This window comes from Centroberyx affinis, unplaced genomic scaffold (assembly GCF_046629955.1).
Source record: "Centroberyx affinis isolate AG114_WGS23_722 - 3 ecotype Tasmania unplaced genomic scaffold, CSIRO-AGI_Caff_v1 ptg001673l_1, whole genome shotgun sequence".
In the NCBI taxonomy this organism is placed as follows: Eukaryota; Metazoa; Chordata; class Actinopteri; order Beryciformes; family Berycidae; genus Centroberyx; species Centroberyx affinis.
In genome coordinates, this window is record NW_027280094.1 from 107,769 (window position 1) to 127,808 (window position 20,040).

The following is a 20,040-nucleotide window of genomic DNA, read 5'->3' on the forward strand; positions in this document are numbered from 1 at the left end:
ATTAATTGTGTTCAAAATTTACGCCTACATATATCACTTGTCACTTAGCATTTTCCTTTTTGGTGAAGGTAATTTAGTCTGTCTTTTACTGTATTCAAGAAAGCTCAACAGTGATGCCAAAGTCTGTAGAATTGCAGGAAATGCATTTAAAATTAGTAACATTTTGCCCATTACCTCTAGAGCTGAAAATTAGTTGCAAACACGTTACAAAAGCGGCTTTTCTAACGAGGACCTTTATTATGAAAGACGTGGCGGGAAATTCTAACTTCCGATCATTTTCCGGCTTTCACCGGCTGGCCTGACGCACTTCCTGCCACATTCATCGCCAATAACAAGGAGCATTCCCTGCAGAAAGGAGATTTGTAATTTAATGTCGACCGATAGGCTACTGGGTAATTAACAGCTGACCCTGTACCGCAACTTCCATTTACGAGTCGTGAAATTACCTTTGAGCAAAACGGACATTTACACGTGCTGCAAGCTGCGCTGACAGTTTCATCAGCAGCTCCATTCATTTAGGGGAGGAGTCGTGCCAAGGCCGAGCCCACCGGCTCAAACTTGGTGGAATAAACTGCTGTGAGAGGAGCTTGCCAAAGAAGATGGACAAGAAGACTCAATAGAAGACATTGCACAGGGAAAAATACAAGACACACTGAAACCTGAGGACTTTAAGTAAGATTATTTGTGTTTAAGTAAGAAGAATAAACGTTATTTTACCAGTGAACCACTAGGATACTTAGCCAATCCTCTTAGCTGTGCATGTAATGGATAAAAGGGATCACATTTGATGTTGCCTTTTGCCCATAACACTTTTCTCTGATTGGTCAGTGCAAAAGGAAAGGCAGATTTCACAGTTCCATGTCTATGATGCTGATGGCTTGACAGTCATCTCTCTCTCTCTGCCTTTGTGTTTCTTACTCTCTCTCTCTCTCTCTCTCTCTCTGTCTCTGTGTCTCTCTCTCATCCAGTAGTTGTTAGAAGTGGGACTAATTAAGTTGACCATGCTGTTGCGGAGGCTGTCCCTGTGCTCCAGGCTCACCAGACCACTGACGCAAGGCAAGCCATGCTAGATTGTCATATCACATGTATAACCTGGTTGTCATGCGTAACACACAGCCAGAGGTGCTATATTTACATGTAGTAAGCACTGGATATATGAGTCATCCTGCAGCCTGAAGTGTGGAACAATAAAACTTGTGAGAGGATCTGTTTGTAATATTAAGGCTCTGACTGTGAATTAGTTAGTTAAGTTGGTGTTTGTTTGTTTGTTTTCTCATGGAAATAGATAAAAAGTTCCTGACCTAGAGCTAAGCTGCAATCTCTTTAACACGTTGACATAGTCAATACAGTCTGGTCAGGCTGGAGGTGGTGCATTCCATGCCGGTAGGGAGTTTTCTGACCCATTATGTACAACAAGATGACATCTGCTTCTCTCTCTCTGACTCTCTCTCTCTCTCTCTCTCTCTCTCTCTCTCTCTCTCTCTCTCTCTCTCTCTCTCTCTCTCTCTCTCCCTCTCTCTCTCTGTCTCTCTCTCTTCCTCTCCCTCTGTCTCTCTCTCATGCGCTTCATTGCTCCAGAGGGATGTGTGTTGTCAGCACTGGCTTTTCTGCTTGCCGTGCTGATGTGGCAGTTTGCAGGCTGTGATTTTCTGTTTCCCAGGTTACACAGGGATTTAGGGGAGGGCTCAATCATGTAATCAATGAAACAGAAGCCCAGCAAAACATGTGTGTTTGCACAATTGTCTGTTTGTTATGTCTTGTGTCTTGTTTTGGCACAAGATCCATAGAATAGTGTGCATTGCATATACATTATATGCATATGATTGTGTGTGTGTGCCACTGGTGGTAGCCTAATCCTAGTTTGGTTTTTAAAGCACAATTTGGAATCAGTGTACGGTGTCACCCAGTATGATTTGGCTTTGTTTATTTTGTTGGATTGGTAGTTTTTCACTCTCAAATTGACTCACTTAGTATTTCATGGACCAACAGTCGGTGACAGTGTGTTTACAGTGTCTTTCGTGGCTGTAAATTGATCTTCTTGGCCTCATGTAAATGTGAACATATGCTTGGTATTGTTTGTAAACATTGGAGAAAGCTAACATGAACTTTGAGTCATGGTAACTAAGATTATGCGTACAGTATAATAAGCAGAACCCATAAGTAGAAACCTCTGCTCAAAAAAATCCAGTTGGGTTTTATAAGTTAGAGCATTTTCCTTGGTCTGAGTAAAATAATGACCCACAGCAATAAAATGGAGTCTGCTTTGACTTTCTTTTCAATGAAAGATTCCCTATCAAGCATTTTATCTTTTTGTGTTCAGGCCACAATTCCATTGTTGCGCAATTTTGTTTCTCCATACATCCTGACATGAATAACATTGAAATGGGTGACAAAGTGAGTTGACCTCATTAAGCGGTGGGGTAACATCAGAGGGTAACTTATCCCCCTACACAGTTCTCCTGGGAAGGGCCCATGGCAGCTCCTTTGCCCACCGTGGTGAACTGCGCCAGGCTAAGAGGATCGTGGTGAAGCTGGGCAGTGCGGTGGTCACCCGCGGCGACGAATGCGGCCTGGCGCTGGGGAGGCTGGCCTCCATCGTGGAGCAGGTGAGGAGCTAATTACCAACCAGAGCTCTGCTTATACAGTATATTGCAAAAATCTAAAATCAAAGAATCTCTAGGTCCTGTCATAAAAAAGCTGTTGACATAATGCTTCCATGCAATTCTCCCACAAGTTTGTACTGTTAAGGCTGGATATTAACAATGAAATTAGACAAATAGTAAGTGAAAACATTAAAGGGATACTTGGACATTTTAAATTTTAGTTATACAATTTTTTTTACACAATGGGGAAAAAAGTTTCCACATTCATCCTTTCATCTTACCTGATATAAAGTATCCAAAATGTCTGGATAAGGAAGAGAGTCAACAGGAATTTAAAGCCTTGAGAACTTTTGTTTCAGAGTTCATGATATGTAAACTCATAACTGAATATTACATGATTTTCCTCATCCACTTGCTGCATATTTAGCATTCTTTGGCCTGATGACTGACTTGACAGAAGAACTGCTGTTCATGTTGATATGTGGGCCAGCTCACAATCGTGAATATTTATAAGAATACTAGTAGACCAAGGAGACTCATAACATGCACGCATAGCAGACTTAGCTCTAGTATCCAGCATCCTCTATTCACAAGTCTTGCCGCTTCCCGTCTTACATGTAACAAACAGGAAAGTTATAAAAGCAGAAAACGTTCTCACCCTGGACAGAGAAAATAAATACCCTTAATGCAGCCAGGTGTGCTCCATACTGTAGCTCCTAACTGGTTGTGGTGTTGTCCAGGTGGCCATGCTGCAGAACCAAGGAAGGGAGATGATGATCGTCACCAGTGGAGCAGTGGCCTTTGGCAAACAAAGACTGAGACACGAGATCCTGCTGTCCCAGAGTGTCCGGCAGGCCCTGCACACCGGACATAATCAGCTCAAAGACATGGTATGTATGGATGAGTGGATGTACATGGATGAATGTGTTTAGTTTTACAAGGACGAATCGAGCAAAATGTGGAACACTTGAGAATGCAAAGCAATAACTATATAACTGTTTTGCCGGGGTTTGCCAGGAAATCCAGGTTCTTTGGTTTTAGCAGTTGATCTGTGTGTGTGTGTATGTGTGTGTGTGTGTGTGTGTGTGTGTGTGTGTGTGTGTGTGTGTGTGTGTGTGTGTGTGTGTGTGTGTGTGTGTGTGTGTGTGTGTGTGTGTGTGTGTGTGTTGCAGTCTCTGCCAGTCCTGGAGGCCCGGGCCTGTGCTGCGGCTGGACAGAGCGGCCTGATGGCCCTGTATGAGGCCATGTTCACCCAATATAGCACCTGCACTGCGCAGGTACGTATATACTCACACACAAAGTAATCACTTTGAATAACAATGTCTATAATTGGCTTTAATTATCCTTGAGGGAAACGCCTCTGTGCTCTTCTCTTCTAAAACCTCTGCTCCCCTCCCTCCTGTCCCTTCTCAGGTCCTGGTGACAAACCTGGATTTCCACGACGACCAAAAGAGGCAGAACCTGAACAGCACGCTGCAGGAGCTGCTGCGCATGAACATCGTGCCCATCATCAACACCAACGACGCGGTGGTGCCCCCGCCCGAGCCCAACAGTGACCTGCAGGGGGTAAATGTGGGTACAGACACCATGGGGGCGACGGTCGCTACCGCTGGTGGTGGTGCATGCAGCGGCGGCAGAGGTGCTGACGGGGATGGCAGAGAGAGTCCAGTTTGGTGTTAGCTAGCCGTTATCTGCGACATCCTCTACCTACACCACACACACACACACACACACACACACACTGATACACCTCTGCCACCCTGGTACGCCTCGTCAACTCCGCCCCGAATCCTTAAGGCATGTGCATGCAGGGAGGGGATAGAGGACAGTGCATGCAGGGAGCGGGACTAACCTACGGAGGTAGACGCCTCCTTCGTCCGTTCTTCTGCAAAAGTAACTAACAAATATCCGGTCTTGTAGATGCTATTCCTACCTCACTCAGTGCTTACAATTTAGATGCATCATTGCTACTAAGTGTTACCACTAGCTTTTCTATTCAAACATCCCCATTACACAGTTTCAATACAAAATACAAGTAAAATGCCATGTGATACCACACTGTCTGTTTGGGAAATGTCTCCAACATAACAACCTAGTGAAATGTAAAAAAAAAACATAAGGTATAAGTATAAGAAGAATAGAGAATAAGAAGTAAGAATGGAGTTTGGGCCAGCTCTATTCTTGTGGTACTGTGAGGCATCATTCATCTGAAAACGACCAACTTATTACAGTTCTTTGTCTATAGGATTCAGTTTAAAATCAAAAAATTGTTTGCACTAGTGTGATAGTCAGGATTGTGTAATGCATTTTTCTCCATTTAAGTGTCTCATTCAGTCGGAAATGCTAACCTGGACTTCTGGACAGTCAGATCTAAGCTCAGTAATAAAAGTGAAAGCTGTACACATCTATAATAAGAGTGTAGGTGTTTCTTTCTATCAACTTACCTCCAGCACTTTAGAAAAGCCTCAGTGGAAAGAATGAGTACACAGCTGATTTTCTGCTACTACTGCTCTGTCTGAGAGGCTCACATCAGTGATTTTCCTAGGTGATCAGCATTAAGGACAACGACAGTCTGGCGGCACGGCTAGCTGTGGAGATGAAGGCCGACCTGCTGATCGCTCTGTCTGACGTGGAAGGTATGTGCGTTACCACAACAACAGTCTGGGTCAAACTGTTAGGTAACAACACCATCTGCCTCCACTCTTCACCGGAAAAAAACAACACCAAGGGTCAACTGAGAGTCGTATGAGACAGACAAATATAGAACTGCTGCCTTCTTGTTTGACACTGATGCTGATGGGGTTGACAAGAGGTGTGTGTGTGTGTGTGTGTGTGTGTGTGTGTGTGTGTGTGTGTGTGTGTGTGTGTGTCTGTGTGTGTGTGTGTACATCAGGGCTGGTAGTCAAATATTGGAGTACTTTTGGCATGAGAAAGTTGAGACTAAATGTTTTGTCTGTAGCTAATAAATTGCTTTTTTATTTATATTTTGAATTGAAAGAGAAATGATCCAGATGCTGGTGTTCATGTTAGCGAATGGTTTCAGATTATGTGTGTATGTTGGAAGGTATATACTTTATGTTCTCTGCTATTGAACATATAAGTTATGTAAGAATCATCCGTCTCTTAGGACTGTACAACAGCCCCCCTGGAACAGATGACGCTAAGCTCATTGACATCTTCTACCCCGGAGACCAGCAATCCATCACCTACGGTACAAAGTCCAGAGTTGGGCTCGGAGGCATGGAGGCCAAGGTACGCACTCACTCCATTACATTGCAAAACAGTGTTTATTTACTTTTAGATTAAAAGCCTCATCTTTGAAGACTTTCATCAGACTTAGTCTCCGTGGACAGAGGTCATGTTTTTATTGGAGGAAGTGTAGTGCCTCTCTTGTACCATGGATTGTTGAACTTTTATTGTTGTAGCTCGACCTTTACATGAGACTGTGGATGAAATATTTTCCAGAGTGACTTATATTGAGTGCAACAGTAGAGTAGGCTTCAATCCTTATATCACCAAAATTACAAGCAACCAAAAATGAGAACTGTAAATGTCAGGGCCTAGTGCCCTACAATATTCCCATGACCATGATCAATTAAGAGCAAATGCCTATGAAAAGGAATAGAATAAGTGCTGAGAGAGAGATAGAAGGGATTTATTTGTTTGTTTGGCTCACAAATAAGAGTGTCTAGAGAGAGGATGTATTTGTTATCAAACTGTTAGAAACTGCAAACAGTTTATTTCACATCATGTGGCATTTGTTACATAGCAAGGAAAAATGTTATTGGCACTTCAGGTAACCATGGAAAACAAATAGTTGAAGTTAGCTGTAAGCTGCTGCTCATCAGTATGGGCACTTCATGGCTACTATGTGACAAGTGCTTAGTGAAGTGGGAGAACAAACCAGCATATAAAATGTCACAGTGTCCTTTTATGTATCGTCACGTTTTGACATTTATGTTGAATCTGAGTAATTTATCCGTATCGCAACTCCAGGTCAAGTAGAGACTGAAGAGATCTTGATACTGGAATGAAATTGAACTCTCAGCATTTAACTCAAAAGTTGTGAATAATGACACATTATAATTTCAATGTTTTGTGTGTGTGTATGCAGGTAAAGGCTGCCCTCTGGGCGCTGCAGGGCGGCACCTCAGTAGTCATCGCCAATGGCACCCACCCCAAGGTGACAGGCCACGTCATCACTGACATCGTGGAGGGCAAGAAGGTGGGCACCTTCTTCTCCGAGGTCAAACCTGCGGGTGAGTTCACCTGGGTTGAATTCTCTCTCTCTCTCTTTCTCTCTCTTTTCTCACATCAGTATGCAATCATTCAAACCTTGTGGTGTCCATTGCTCTGTGTGGACTGTGGTCTGTCCTGTCCCTGTCCCTCCACCAGGCCCCACTGTGGAGCAGCAGACAGAAATGGCTCGTCACTCTGGAAGATCTCTGGCATCGCTGCACCCAGACCAGGTTGCACATCACAACATTATACTATATGAGAACAAAAATCCACTCTGAGACGGTGTGTGTAGAGTTAACTGACCGGGACTGGGAATGATGAGTTAACATTATCAGTATTTTTAAGGATTTCAGTTTCTTTGGACATATCATTCTCATTCATTTCTAATGAGCAATGATTATATTCTTTGCTTTTTCCTGCTTTTTATGTTATTGATGATCTCCCTGAATGAATCACAAAGTTTTCCTTTGTTTTTGCCAGCAGCAAAAGATGAAGCAGTCTATTTCTCTGTTTATTTTTATTTCTAAAAAAAAACATATATACTGTAGGTTGGAAACAGTCATCATTAAAAAAGTAATACGTAGAGATAACTTCATAGTCCAACGTTTACTTTCATCAAACGTAGAGAAACACTGACTTCTTTGCTTTTTCCTGCTTTTTATGTTACTGATGATCTCCCTGAATGAATCACAAAGTTTTCCTTTGTTTCCTTTCTTACATCTTTTGCCAGCAGCAAAAGATGAAGCAGTCTATTTCTCTGTTTATTTTTATTTATAAAAAAAAACATATATACTGTAGGTTGGAAACAGTCATCATTACAAAAGTAATACGTAGAGATAACTTCATAGTCCAACGTTTACTTTCATCAAACGTAGAGAAACACTGCCCTCTGGTGGTTGGACATGGTGTGTGCTCAGGCTGGCTGTGTGGTTGTGTGTGTTGCAGAGGAGTGAGATCATCTGCCACCTAGCAGAGCTGCTGACTGAAAAGAAAGAGGAGATCCTGGCTGCCAACAAGATGGACATGGACCTGGCTGTCAGCGCAGGTACAGAGAACCACATGGGCAGTGTAGCGGCTTAGACCCTGGCCCTTAGGCGAAGCTTGTAGCTCAGTTTGAAGGTTTTGAAGTGCGTGACTGCAGGTGCAAGTCCATGATATGTAAACTCATAAATATTGATGCATTTCCCTATTCCTCTGATTCATATTGGACTGACTTGACAGGAGAACCGAGCACAACCTGTGTTGGATAGTTGTAAGAATACCAGTAGACTGAGCAGACTAATGATAATATCATGTAGAACTGGATTTCTCCCTTTAGTTTCCATAATTGGGGGTACTTTTGGTTTTGACTTCATGTCTGTCACCGTTTTGGTCCCAGTTTCTGTTGTAATGCAGGATGTAACATTACGGCAGTTTTAATTTGGATAATAATTATGATAAAAGTGCTAATTCTAAGTTAGAATTCAATTAATTCTAAATAATTAAGAATCGGTCCTATGCACTTGTACTTATTTGATCAAAGAAATTGAAAATTATAATTGTATTTTTTCTAGTAGACATAGAATTAGCAGCACCAGCTTACATTTTTGAGTGGAAATATGATCTTTGATGTTACACACACACACTAAGGCTTACTTAAGCTCTACCTTTGTGACAAACAGACAACAGTATGTCAGGTCATCATGGCTGAATTAAAGGGTCTCAAACAGACTGCCTCAGTTAATGAGAGTTGATTGCCATATCAGCCGATAGCGTTATATAACCTCACTCTCCCTCTGTCCCCAGGCCAGCTGCCACCGGCCATGCTGAAGCGTCTGAGCTTGTCACCAGCCAAACTCAACAGCTTGGCTATAGGCCTACGTCAGATAGCGGTGGCCGCCCAGGACAGCGTGGGTCGGGTGCTGCGCAGGACCAGGGTGGCTCACAACCTGGAGCTGGAACAGATCACCGTGCCCATCGGGGTTCTGCTGGTCATCTTCGAGGCCCGACCTGACTGCCTGCCACAGGTACCAGGCAGAGTTCTCATACATCTTGTTAAACCTGGGAATTTAAGGATTGGATTTCCAGTCATGGCAAATGCACACAATATGAGTTAATTATTAAAATGTCATGGCAAACTTGGGATGTAAGTCCAGGAAAATCAGAGCATCATAAGCATAAGTATCTTAACTATCATACACAACCACACCTCATATGTTTTTCTCCAAATTGATGCTACTGTACAAGAGACTTTTCAGATCAAGTATGTCCTTGCACAAATTGATGAAGAATGCACTGAGAATGGTCAGAAAACTGATTTCCTAAAAAAAAAAAAGTGGGACTGCAGGAGGATGGGGTGTAGGATCAAGCTGTCTGTGTGTCATAGGACAGTTCCTATGTCTGTGCACATATTCTCAATCACAAAACCTTTATACTTTTAAGTATAAAAGGGAAGAGCAAGAAGTGTGTACTGCTTGCTCTCATAAAAGTCTTGCTTGAAATGCCTGCTCTAAGTACTCTAAACGCTATATTCCTCCCCCAGGTGTCAGCGCTGGCCATAGCCAGTGGCAACGCCCTCCTGCTGAAGGGAGGCAAGGAGGCAGCCAACACCAACCGCATCCTGCACCAGCTCACCCAGGAAGCCCTTTCCATGCACGGGGTCAGGGAGGCTGTGCAGCTGGTAAGACTGGGTTCCTCCACAAACCTGAATAGGATGAAGGAGGGGCAATGATTTTGGAAACTTTCAGATCTAACCAATACCAAAAAAATATCTGGAAATTCACCACAACCATTGCACCATCCTCTCCATTGTGTTGCAAAATCTACAGAATCAGATTATAATGTCTTAATTAGGGGTACACCAGTCATAATCTTTATTTGGATAAAACCTATGATTTATTTACACATGGATATGCCAGCTATGTCATGCAGCCATAAGAACAATTTCTTAAACACAGTGCTATTTGACTATGTATGCTTGCTTTCACTTAATGCATGCTGGGATAGGCTCCAGGCTGTGACTGACAAGCATGTGTGTGTGTCGCTAGGTGAGCACTCGCGAGGAGGTGGAGGACCTGTGCCGACTGGACAAGCTGATCGACCTGATTATCCCGCGGGGCTCGTCTCAGCTGGTGCGGGACATCCAGCGGGCTGCCAAGGGCATCCCGGTGCTGGGTCACAGCGAGGGAATCTGCCACGTCTACATCGATGCGGAGGCCAGCGTTGACAAAGTCATCAAGATCGGTCAGCGAGACAGCGGGCATGCTTACATCAACAAATGCAAATCCTCTTATTGATTTAGTGACGAAAGTTCCTCATCTGTGTGTGAAATTCAGCCGAGGTAGTCAATTAACGCCATCTATCAGCCCAATGCTAGTAAACAGTGGCTGTGGTGCTTTGATAGCTCACCTAACTTCACTTCACTTCACTTTGGCACTATAGCTTTTGTTACCACTATGTCTTCCATACTGTTTTTGGATGTTTTCAACACAGGTGGTGCATTGCCACCAATGGTAAGCAAGACAGTGATTGATTGACATATTCTCCCTCCAGTCAGAGACTCCAAGTGTGATTACCCAGCTGCCTGTAACGCCATGGAAACACTGCTGATTCACCGGGACATCCTCAGGACCCCGCTGTTTGACCAGATCATTGACATGCTGCGCACTGAACGGGTAAGGCCCCGCAACACACACACACACACACACACACACACTCCCTCACACAAACAATGTACTGAACTATTCCATTTTACATATTGCATAAAATGGCATTACAAATTTAATATTACTGCCTCTTTTATTCTAATATTCCAAATATGGACTCCTAAGAAAGAATTAGCCAGCGTATTTCAGGGCATGAACTACGTATCAATCTATGGTTTGTCCAGTTTGTAAAGCAGTTAAATATAATAATATAAATAATATGGTGTTATTTTCTCCTTCATTATCTGTTACACACACACACACAGTGCTCGCTGCTGTAGGGAAAAACATTTCAGTTTTTTATGAACTCATTCATTTCGCTCCAGCACAACTGTCCATGATGACATATTACCTAACATGCAAATTTTTATTATTCCAATAACTCACTGTATCTTAGAAACCCGTGCCACATAATCGCCATGATAAAAAGCAGCAATAATCAACATTATGGTACTCAAATTGAGATACTTTAGTAGTCATCCAACAAACGCTTGTAGGAATACATCTTATTTATCAGTTTCCTGTTTGGTGTCACCAGGTGAAGATCCATGCAGGCCCTCGGTTCGCCTCCTACCTGACATTCAGCCCATCAGAGGCCAAGTCCCTGCGGACGGAGTACGGCGACCTGGAGTGCTGCATGGAGGTGGTGGACAGCATGCAGGAGGCTGTGGACCATATCCATAAGTACGGCAGCTCCCACACCGACGTTATCGTCACAGAAAGCGGTAGGTCAATGTGTCGGTACTGACTACTTTATTGCTGTTGTCCTGCAAACACTTTTTCATTTTTCATTTTTTCCCCCTGGAACTGATGCATTCTAAAACTTGTCTAAAGCCTCATGGTTGTGGTTTTAAAATATCAAAAATCATAGGTGAACAGATGCAATTTTTCTGAAAGATGCTGATGTGATGATGATCATGAGGTGTGAGTCAAATGAAACGTGTCAACAAGAGATTTTGATGTTTTTTTGTTTTTCGTCATGTCTTAATTCACCAGTCTAAACTGCACTTGGTAGTCTTGGTTCCTCCTCTCTTTCTCCATTCCTCTTTATATAGGTGTGTCTGAACTTCATCAAGTTTATTTCTCTTCAAGTTTATTTCTCTCTCTCTCTCCCTCTCCCTCTCCCTCTCTCTCACTCTTTCCCTCCTCCTCCCTCCTGCTTTCTGCCACAGCGAGTAATGAGTTGTGACACAACGCTGTCAGGATGAGTGCACAACCTCCCAGTGTGACTCCAGTGAAGGGGACAGAACCCATTTAAAATGTAGAGCAGATGCTAAAACAGTCTAAAAGACTAGTCCCTGTCATTAGTTTGGGTCATCTTCAAACGCATCATTTCCAACTTTCAAGTGAGCCAACACTCTGCAACTTTCTAACTCATGTTGACAGAAACCATTTTGGACAGTGTCCAGGGTGTTCCCTCGCTGACAGGCTTAGCTGATGCTGTTGCTGATGCGTTGTGGTGGGACTTGCACACAGATCATTAGGACAGGGTTCCTGTTTTGGAATTTCTGGAATATCATGAAATTTTGAGATGCATTTTAGATGAACAAAGGCATTTTTTTTATATTCAGTGGCCTCCTTTCCACAGCAAGGGTAGAATGCAATAAGGGTATTACAATTTGTAAAACACAGAATTGTAAACCTGTTTATTTTAGCCTTGCTTGGCCCTGGAGTGAAATTCTCTGAGCTAAAAATGGCACAGACATGCCATTAAGTATCTAAAGTTTAGGTTATGGAAATGTTCCTCCACAGTCATGGAAAGTAGTGGAAAAGTCATGTAATTTTATTTTAGGCCCATGGGAGCCCTGTGGGGAGCAAATCCCATATATAAGCAGTAATACAAGAAAATAGTAAGGTACAAATGCCTTATGTTAGAAGATACAAATATGCAGTATTTTAGGTGGTCAGAAAAACAAACACTGTGTTGAGCAGCTAAGAGTGAAATGAGCAGGAAAACTCAGGCGTTTGAGGATTATTCTGTTTTGGAGGGTGTATTGCTGCCATCTAGTGACCACAGAAGGTATAGATTGGAATAAAAATATGCTGTCTGTGTTGTTTGGTGTCAGACAATCTCAAATTTGATTAGTGAGAGCTGTGATTATTTAACACAAGAATGAAAAATAACTGATTTCTTATAACTATAGAAGGCTGTAATCTGTAATCAATCTGTGATGTCATCAACAGAAAACAACCTGCCATTGTTCCACGGACAGCGAGTTGGAGACAGAATTTATTCCCTCATGCAGTATTTGTTTGAGCTTTTAAATCCAAATGAGCTGTATTTGATTGTAGTGCCAAATTGCCAATAGTTATAAACCAGAAATGTGCTCATATCTCCATAAAATAACCCTGGATATTGTCTCTGTGTCCCAATCACTGTTAATGGAGCAGCTCCAGGATTTCTCTGGATGACATCATGGACTTACGGACTTGGCTTCGGGAGAGGCTTGTTCGTGTTCACAAATCAAAACCAACCTGTCTGAGATCATAGAAATGACACGTGCAAATTGTGTTTCTGGGCGGATTTTCCCATTTATGATGATTGAAGAGAGTGTAGTATTGGATCTGTACTATGGTGGAGTCAGCAGAGATCATTGTGGTGGCAGTAATGCAAAGCAAATAATGATGCTATGGCACAAAAACCTCAAATTCTGAGTTTACTGATTTTTATGCTTTTACTTGAGTTGAATCCAATAGATCAATTCAAAAGATATGGCTTAACTAGAATGCATGGTTGCCACTCTAGAAAGTAAAATTGTTCATCTTAATTCCTGAAAGGTTTTGGGGGGGTTGGGCTAACAGTAACAATAAGCTGTTTTTCTCTATCAGAGGACACAGCGGAGCAGTTCCTGCAGCAGCTGGACAGCGCCTGTGTTTTCTGGAACGCCAGCTCACGTTTCGCTGATGGCTACCGCTTTGGACTCGGTAAGTGCACATGCTTTGGCCTTATCGCCACGTTTTCCCCTCATTTGTTGCCTCTATCCCTGTGGTATTCCTCTCTTTTTCGCAGCAGCCTGTATATTCTTACCCGCACACTTTGTTTTTCTCTCTTTGACAATTGCGCACTTAACCTCTGTCAACACTCCACACATCTGAGATAATGTCTGTTTTTTGGTCATCCTCTCTCTCTGTTTTGTCTTCCTTTCTGTGTCTTTGTCTCTCTATCCAGGAGCGGAGGTAGGCATCAGTACGGCCCGTATCCACGCCCGGGGTCCTGTGGGGCTGGAGGGGCTACTCACCACCAAGTGGGTGCTGAGAGGCGACGGGCACACGGCAGCCGACTTCTCTGAGCAGGGTACCATGAAGTACCTCCATGAAAACCTGCCTGTCACACAGCCCCTAGCTGGGCAGAGGGACAGCAATTAGACCACACACACACACACACATACACACTCAAGATTGCTGATGAAAAGAGAGATGTCACTGTTTAAAACCTCTGAAGCACACAGTGAACAGAAACACTCAGCACACCGAAGATCCTCTCCCTCTGCACAACCAACCAGTCACTCCTTTTAAAGTATTCTGTTCTTCAGGGCCTGGAAGTTTACAATGTTTTAAATTCTACCTCAGCTTATGATATTGTAAATGACAAGTCACTGCTTTTATAAACCCAAGGCTATATTCATGAGGTACTATGTGGTGATCTCGCCATTGGTTAAGAGTCTAGTTATCCCGCTAAAGCCAGTCACATTATAGATCAGATTGGTTGAGGTGACTGTGAGCAAACAGAGAGATAACTCATGATTAGTTACTTTTATGACTGAGAAACCCCACAATTGTTAGTATTATACAGATTTTTTTGTATCTATTTAAACTATAAAAATATATCAAACAAAACTGAAATGCTGGATTTTTATGCAATCTCATATTTTCCTGTGGATAAAAAGCACATGATATTATCAAAAATGTATTTATGGTGCTTCATAATGAAATGTGCGTAACAAAGAAGGGTATCAATGTCCTTTTTTACCAATACCAAAAGCTAGTTACCTTGGCCTTTTATACTTTATACTTTTATACAATAGCAGATACCTTTATGTATCTGCTGGCGATAGTCAACATAGTAACAATTCTTTCTAGCCAATTAAACTATCACAATGAGGATGTTGTATCTTTTAATCTTCAGTATTTTCTATTAATTGTATTGCGATCTATATCCTATTCTTTTGCTGCTGCAATGACCCAATTTCCCCATAAGGAGCAATCAGGTTCATGTTATCATCTTGTGTGTTATATAATTGAAGGCCCATTCTGATTTTTAGTTGATGACGTTGATTCATCACACAGAAAGTTTTATTTCATATTGTTTGTAAGTGCACAAGTGCATTCAAGTCTTTTTTTTTCCCGCTGTAATTCCAATTTGAGTGGTCTGTTGTGCATTTCTGAATGAACAGGCATGGTGATCAGATGAGACACTGGTCTAGATAATTTCAGACCTTGGCCTACTTTGGCAAATTTTCTGAATTGAATTGTTTTAGCTTAACCCAATCCTTGTGTGTGACCGATGTAGTTTTGAAAGGTTTACTGTATGAACATCTAATAGCTGGATTACAGTGTCTGGTATCAGACAGCCATATGATACAGAAGTATCATAAATGTACCAGATTTGTTATATAGTAATATAACTTAAACTTAACACGTATGCATCCATTTTATTTACAATTTGTTTTTTTTACAAGTTGTGCTCATTTTTCCATGCTTTGCTTCTTTCCTGCTTGTTCTTTCTGGTGCCCAAAGCTTCTGTCAGAGCAGGAACAGTAATTGACAAGCTGCCTCCTTCAAGCTTGAGGGGAGAACACGACTGCCTTTAAATTAAGCGCTGTAACATTCCAGCCTGTGAGCCTCTATCTGATGTCTTGCAATGCACACTTAAGCATTGGTTCGGGTTATTTAATAGCTGTATTGTAGAATAAAAAAAGATTGTTGAAAAAGAATATTTGGATATTTTTCTTACTTCCTTTGATTTTTGCATTTGAAATGCTGAGGATTTTTACACGTATGTTCGTTTCTGTCCTGGCACTAGTCTTTCTACTTCCACAAAGAACACAAATTAATGGGAAAAGAACTCGTACTGATCTGAAAAACAGATGTCTAAAAAAGGGCCTTTTTAAAGTTGCCCATAGGGGAATTCGCATTGCTGGAAGTGGGGCAAGGAAGATGGAAGACAATACTATAGAGGTTTAATTATCCAGCCATCAGAAATGAAAAGAGGGAGAAGGAGAACTGAGACTAATAATGGAATCACAGGCTTATGTTCTGGGTTTCTCTCTTTCTCTCTCTCTTTCTTTTCTTTCTCTCTTCTATCATCTAAAGAATTCATTCTCCAAAACGCACTACTTACCCTTCAATCAGCTTCCCATCACCAAGTCCAAAGGGTTCAGAGATGAAGAGGGAGACAAAACTCGGATCTCACTCTTTTGTCCTTTTTATGTGTGAAGCGATTGAAAATATCATCTAAATGACTTGAGGTAGAGAAGGAGCGATCCAGGGACATTGAGTGTTTGCCTGTTTGATGCTTGGTGTACTTATAATTCGAACTATAGAACGGTATTCTAATATAATACAGATGTTTGCTACAGTTACACTTCTGTTATTCAGGTGTAATTACGTATGCCCAAAAGTTGCAGTAACACCTATCTTCTACTTGAGAAGTAGCAGGACACTGAGGAGTGTTTTGTTGTTTAATGGTAGGCTTCCATTGCCAGGATCCAGTCTTCATTTCATCTGTTTTACTTTAGAGTCCAGTAACTCTTAACTGGTGTTGCATTAGGACAGACTGTTCCTTAGCCATCAGTCATGACCATATACTGTATATAAGATAATACAAATTTCCCCAGTTAAGGTCTCCTTTGTTCACAACCCTTTTAGTGTGTCTCATGATCCACTTTTTCATCCCGATCCACCAGTTGAAAAACACGGGTTAGTAAATTTCCCCTTTGAACTTTTGAAAGAATTGAATATGAACAACTGAATATGTCTTAGACTCCTGGCCCATACCAGTGGGGAACATGTTGCCATTTTGTCTTTGAGCACCTCAGTTCTGTCCTTGTCTTCTATCCCAATTTCATGCCTCCTATAAGGGGCAAAAGCTAACTGAACCATGGACAAATTTCAATGATAATCATTTGTAATATAAGTAGAGAATTCAGCAGAGCTCAGTAGAGTTTGCAGCAAGGATATACTGTATGTTCAAGCAAAGTTGTTTGCATAGCTTTCAGGTCTACAGTAGATTGCCTTTGCTGTTTTTTTATGTAAACACAGTTTGCAAGGTCATAACCATAACCATTTAACACACAGTATGGCCATGGACCTTAAATGCTGTTTTCTGTACTCCTGTGCACCTCTGAAATGCATACTTGCTGTGTTTGGCTGGTATTTGAAATCGCTGGCCCTTCATGACCCTAGATTAACTTCCACTTATGACTGAGGCCAGGCAGCCTGTGAGTTTCCTCTCATCTCTTATCTGGCATTGCCCCCAGCAGATCAGATCCCATGTTGCACCCTGTTGATGCTCCGCCGTCTGCTGGGTATTGTTGTCCACGGATATAAGAGGACTGAGGGCAAATCACTGGACTTGTACAGCAAAGCCGACAGTCCTTTAATTGGACATTACTCAAGGCCAAAACTCATATTTCTTGTTGTGCTTGATCTTAAGAGACTCTCAAACGTACTCCCTGCTGGGCTTCAAATTTTTTTGAATCAATAATTAATGGTCAAAGTTATTTATTCATGTGTATCTTCGCCAATTACGCAGCGTCTAATTAACAATTTCAATAATTGATATTTATTTCTGAAAGGGTTCAGTATCTTGGGCTGATGAAAAATGCATGAGCAGGGATGTGGACTGGGTTTTGTTTTTTGTTCTGAGAGAGCTTGATGCTCGGGGCTAGTACCAGGCCACTTTGACTCCAACTCTTTGAGTTGGCACTGGCCCTGTGATGTGGATCTAATATGGGCGTCTTTCATGGACCCAAAGCGCTCACTCTGTACCATGTGATCTCATAAAGACTCCTACATGCCCATCCTCAGATACCCTTTTTTTGTTCTTTAATAACTAACTTCAAAGAATAAGCTTCTGTTTCCTTGATAATTTTGCTTTGTGTATTGGGGATGACGATGTCACGGCAGACTGTAGAAACTCTTGGTCTTGCTAGGACCTTAGTGGTTTTGCTTCTACATCTGACTCTGTGGCCCGATGTGACTAAAGTTCAATCGCCATACTAAAGAGCAAAAATCCTTCAGATTTGACAAGCCATATCCCCCTGACCTTTTGATAGTGACAGCTTTAGTAGTCAATAGAAAAATAACAAAGGCTCCTTTTAGTTGACTTTCATTGAGTTTTCGTTTATTGTGATTCCAATAGGACAGGAGATTGGGGACCGGCGAAGCACACCATTCTGCTGTGAGACGACCAAAGCAAAAGCGATCACTATTTACTGTGAGCATCGCTTAAGCACTGAGTCGGGGAAGAACTTTACCCAACAATGCAAAGCAACCCAACAAAACCAAAACCCAACATCAGACGCCCCAAAACCCCCATCATTAGAATGTGTGATTTCAGGTTTGGACACCACAGTGTTGAGACCACACTGAAACAGCACTGGCATTAAGGGAGCTAAAGGGTAGAAAGCTTCATAGTGGGGGTCTATGAGGGTAAAAAAAAGAGAGGGGGCATCAGTTGACCTCAGTGACACGCCTCAGGGAGCCGAATGTGGGGCTGGTGCTTCCCCACTCGCTGTGCCTCCTGTACTCGCCGGGACGCAGGAAGTACTGGCGTCCCCTGTAGTGGGGGTGTTCATGGAGGATCCAGTAGCCCTCCATGACGTTGAGAGAGGAGATGTCACGGGTGTGGAAACGCTCATTCAGGTCTGGGCAGTCCTCCATAAGCTCCATGTTCTGGCCCCCAAAGTCGGAACGCTCAAAGATCTTCATCCTGTAGTTTCCATGGTACTGGGGAAGAAAGGATGAAGGTTGAGAATGTGAGATGAAGTAAACATTTGATAAACTTTGTAGCACTACATTCAAGTATAATAATATACAAGTAGAATAATGGCAATATGGCATAAGGAGGTGGAGAACCCGCTTGTTTTTTGCTCCTGTACTGAATCTGTCTGGATTTAATGTTCCAGTCTAGGATTTTATTTTTTGTGATATGTATGTTTTTTTGTACTGCAGTTATGGGTAAAAAGGGGAAAATGTGAACTTTTTTATGGGTAAAAAAGTGGAAAAAACACCAAAGAGAGACATTTTAAATGGCACAGACTGGTGAGAGCAGTAGGACTAGGCCTGAGAACTAAAATGATCCTAAACTGCCACTGCTACAAAATAATCTCTAGGGGGAGCAATACTGCAAACATGGTAGGTCATGTTAACACTCACAGGAGGCACCATACGGCAGGAGCGGATACAGTCATTGAAGCCAGCCCAGCGCTGGTAGTCGGGGTATTCGCCCTTGAGCAGCATGTACTGGTAGCCGCCATAATTGGGCTTCTCGTAGGCCACCCAACAGCCACTCTCCACCCTTATGGAGTTACAGCGGCTGAAGTGGCTTTGCATCTCAGCACAGTCGCTGCTGCACTCATAATGGCGGCCCTGGAAGTTCTTGTCTTCGTAGAAGATAATCTACATATGAGAGATGTGCAGACATGTTATTACCACACAGCCACACAAAAGACAGACTAACTGTGTGATTAGTTAACTGCCCCTTAGCTGTTCACACACTGCAATCACAATTCATTTCTAGAAGATAAGAACTGCAATATCTTAGCCTATACAATTAATTTAAATTCTTTGTTAAATTTGTATGACTTAAATCTGTACAACAGCCATATGTTTTCATAGTCCCAGCCAAGTTTGCATGTTAACATTAGCTAACATAGGATAATTGTGTGACACTTTTAATATTATGTATACTTTTATTGCCATGAAGCATAATGGCATGAAATGTAACGTGTGGTATATTTAAATGGAGAGGAAACATTAGCCATGCCCAAAATTTGTTCGCCTATTTTCACAGGACTAAAGACTCCAAGCTCAGCTGAATGACTGCAAGTTTCACTGTCCTCAAAAGAAGAGGTAGGTACTCTATAACTTATTTTGTGTCTTTTATTTGACATATTGTTTAATTTTTTTTAATTCAAATTCAAATTTAAGTTTTTACCAGATTCATTGCAATGTCTAGCATTTCATTCCCAATGAAGGTCTTTGCCATTTTATATTACAAATAGGAATTCTATTTGAGTGTGTCTGCAGTATTTCTCAATTCACCACCAGTTTAAAAACTTATTTCCCCTCAGGCCCACACACTAACTTCACTGTTCTTCGCATGAAGTATCTGAGAAGATCACTACTAAATTAATTAGTTGGATTACATTTGGTTACCAAGTGTATAGAGAATAAGACTAACATCAGTCTTGCTAAAAGAAATTGTAATGTTTTTTAATTATTTGAGACTGTATAGAGCATTTACAGATGCAGACCCTATGGTTACCAACTGTTACCATATTTTTTAAATT

At 41.9% G+C, this 20,040-nt stretch overlaps 2 protein-coding genes across 3 annotated transcripts; one reads left to right on the top strand and one right to left on the bottom strand.

Moving 5' to 3' along the window:
• The first annotated feature begins 565 nt into the window (after positions 1-565).
• LOC139651491 (delta-1-pyrroline-5-carboxylate synthase-like) lies at positions 566-14,201 on the top strand. Of its 2 annotated transcripts, XM_071528425.1 has the most exons (18): positions 566-672; positions 969-1,056; positions 2,455-2,606; positions 3,344-3,493; positions 3,776-3,880; positions 4,017-4,169; positions 5,149-5,239; positions 5,731-5,855; positions 6,718-6,862; positions 6,999-7,072; positions 7,788-7,887; positions 8,628-8,848; positions 9,364-9,501; positions 9,869-10,064; positions 10,374-10,495; positions 11,064-11,250; positions 13,355-13,450; positions 13,695-14,201. In XM_071528425.1, exons 2-18 carry the CDS (start codon positions 1,002-1,004, stop codon positions 13,889-13,891), a joined length of 2,307 nt encoding a protein of 768 aa, XP_071384526.1. In that variant the 5' UTR covers positions 566-672; positions 969-1,001; the 3' UTR covers positions 13,892-14,201. The 2 variants fall into 2 exon arrangements, with proteins under 2 accessions (XP_071384526.1, XP_071384527.1); XM_071528426.1 differs by lacking the exons at positions 566-672; positions 969-1,056; positions 3,776-3,880 and having other exon boundaries at positions 2,463-2,606; positions 4,017-4,175.
• Positions 14,202-18,199: 3,998 nt separating this feature from the next.
• On the bottom strand, positions 18,200-19,153 carry crygmx (crystallin, gamma MX). Its single transcript, XM_071528428.1, is given in 2 exon segments — positions 18,200-18,475; positions 18,905-19,153. Coding segments are annotated over 2 exon segments (525 nt in total).
• Between the last annotated feature and the right edge of the window lie 887 nt (positions 19,154-20,040).

Excerpts from the sequence above, each read along its gene's own strand:
- LOC139651491 (XM_071528425.1), top strand. The coding sequence starts at position 1,002 with ATGCTGTTGCGGAGGCTGTCCCTGTGCTCCAGGCTCACCAGACCACTG. Across the intron at positions 2,607-3,343 it reads TGGCCTCCATCGTGGAGCAG|GTGGCCATGCTGCAGAACCA; the intron begins GTGAGGAGCTAA and ends GGTGTTGTCCAG. Across the intron at positions 10,496-11,063 it reads ACATGCTGCGCACTGAACGG|GTGAAGATCCATGCAGGCCC; the intron begins GTAAGGCCCCGC and ends TGGTGTCACCAG.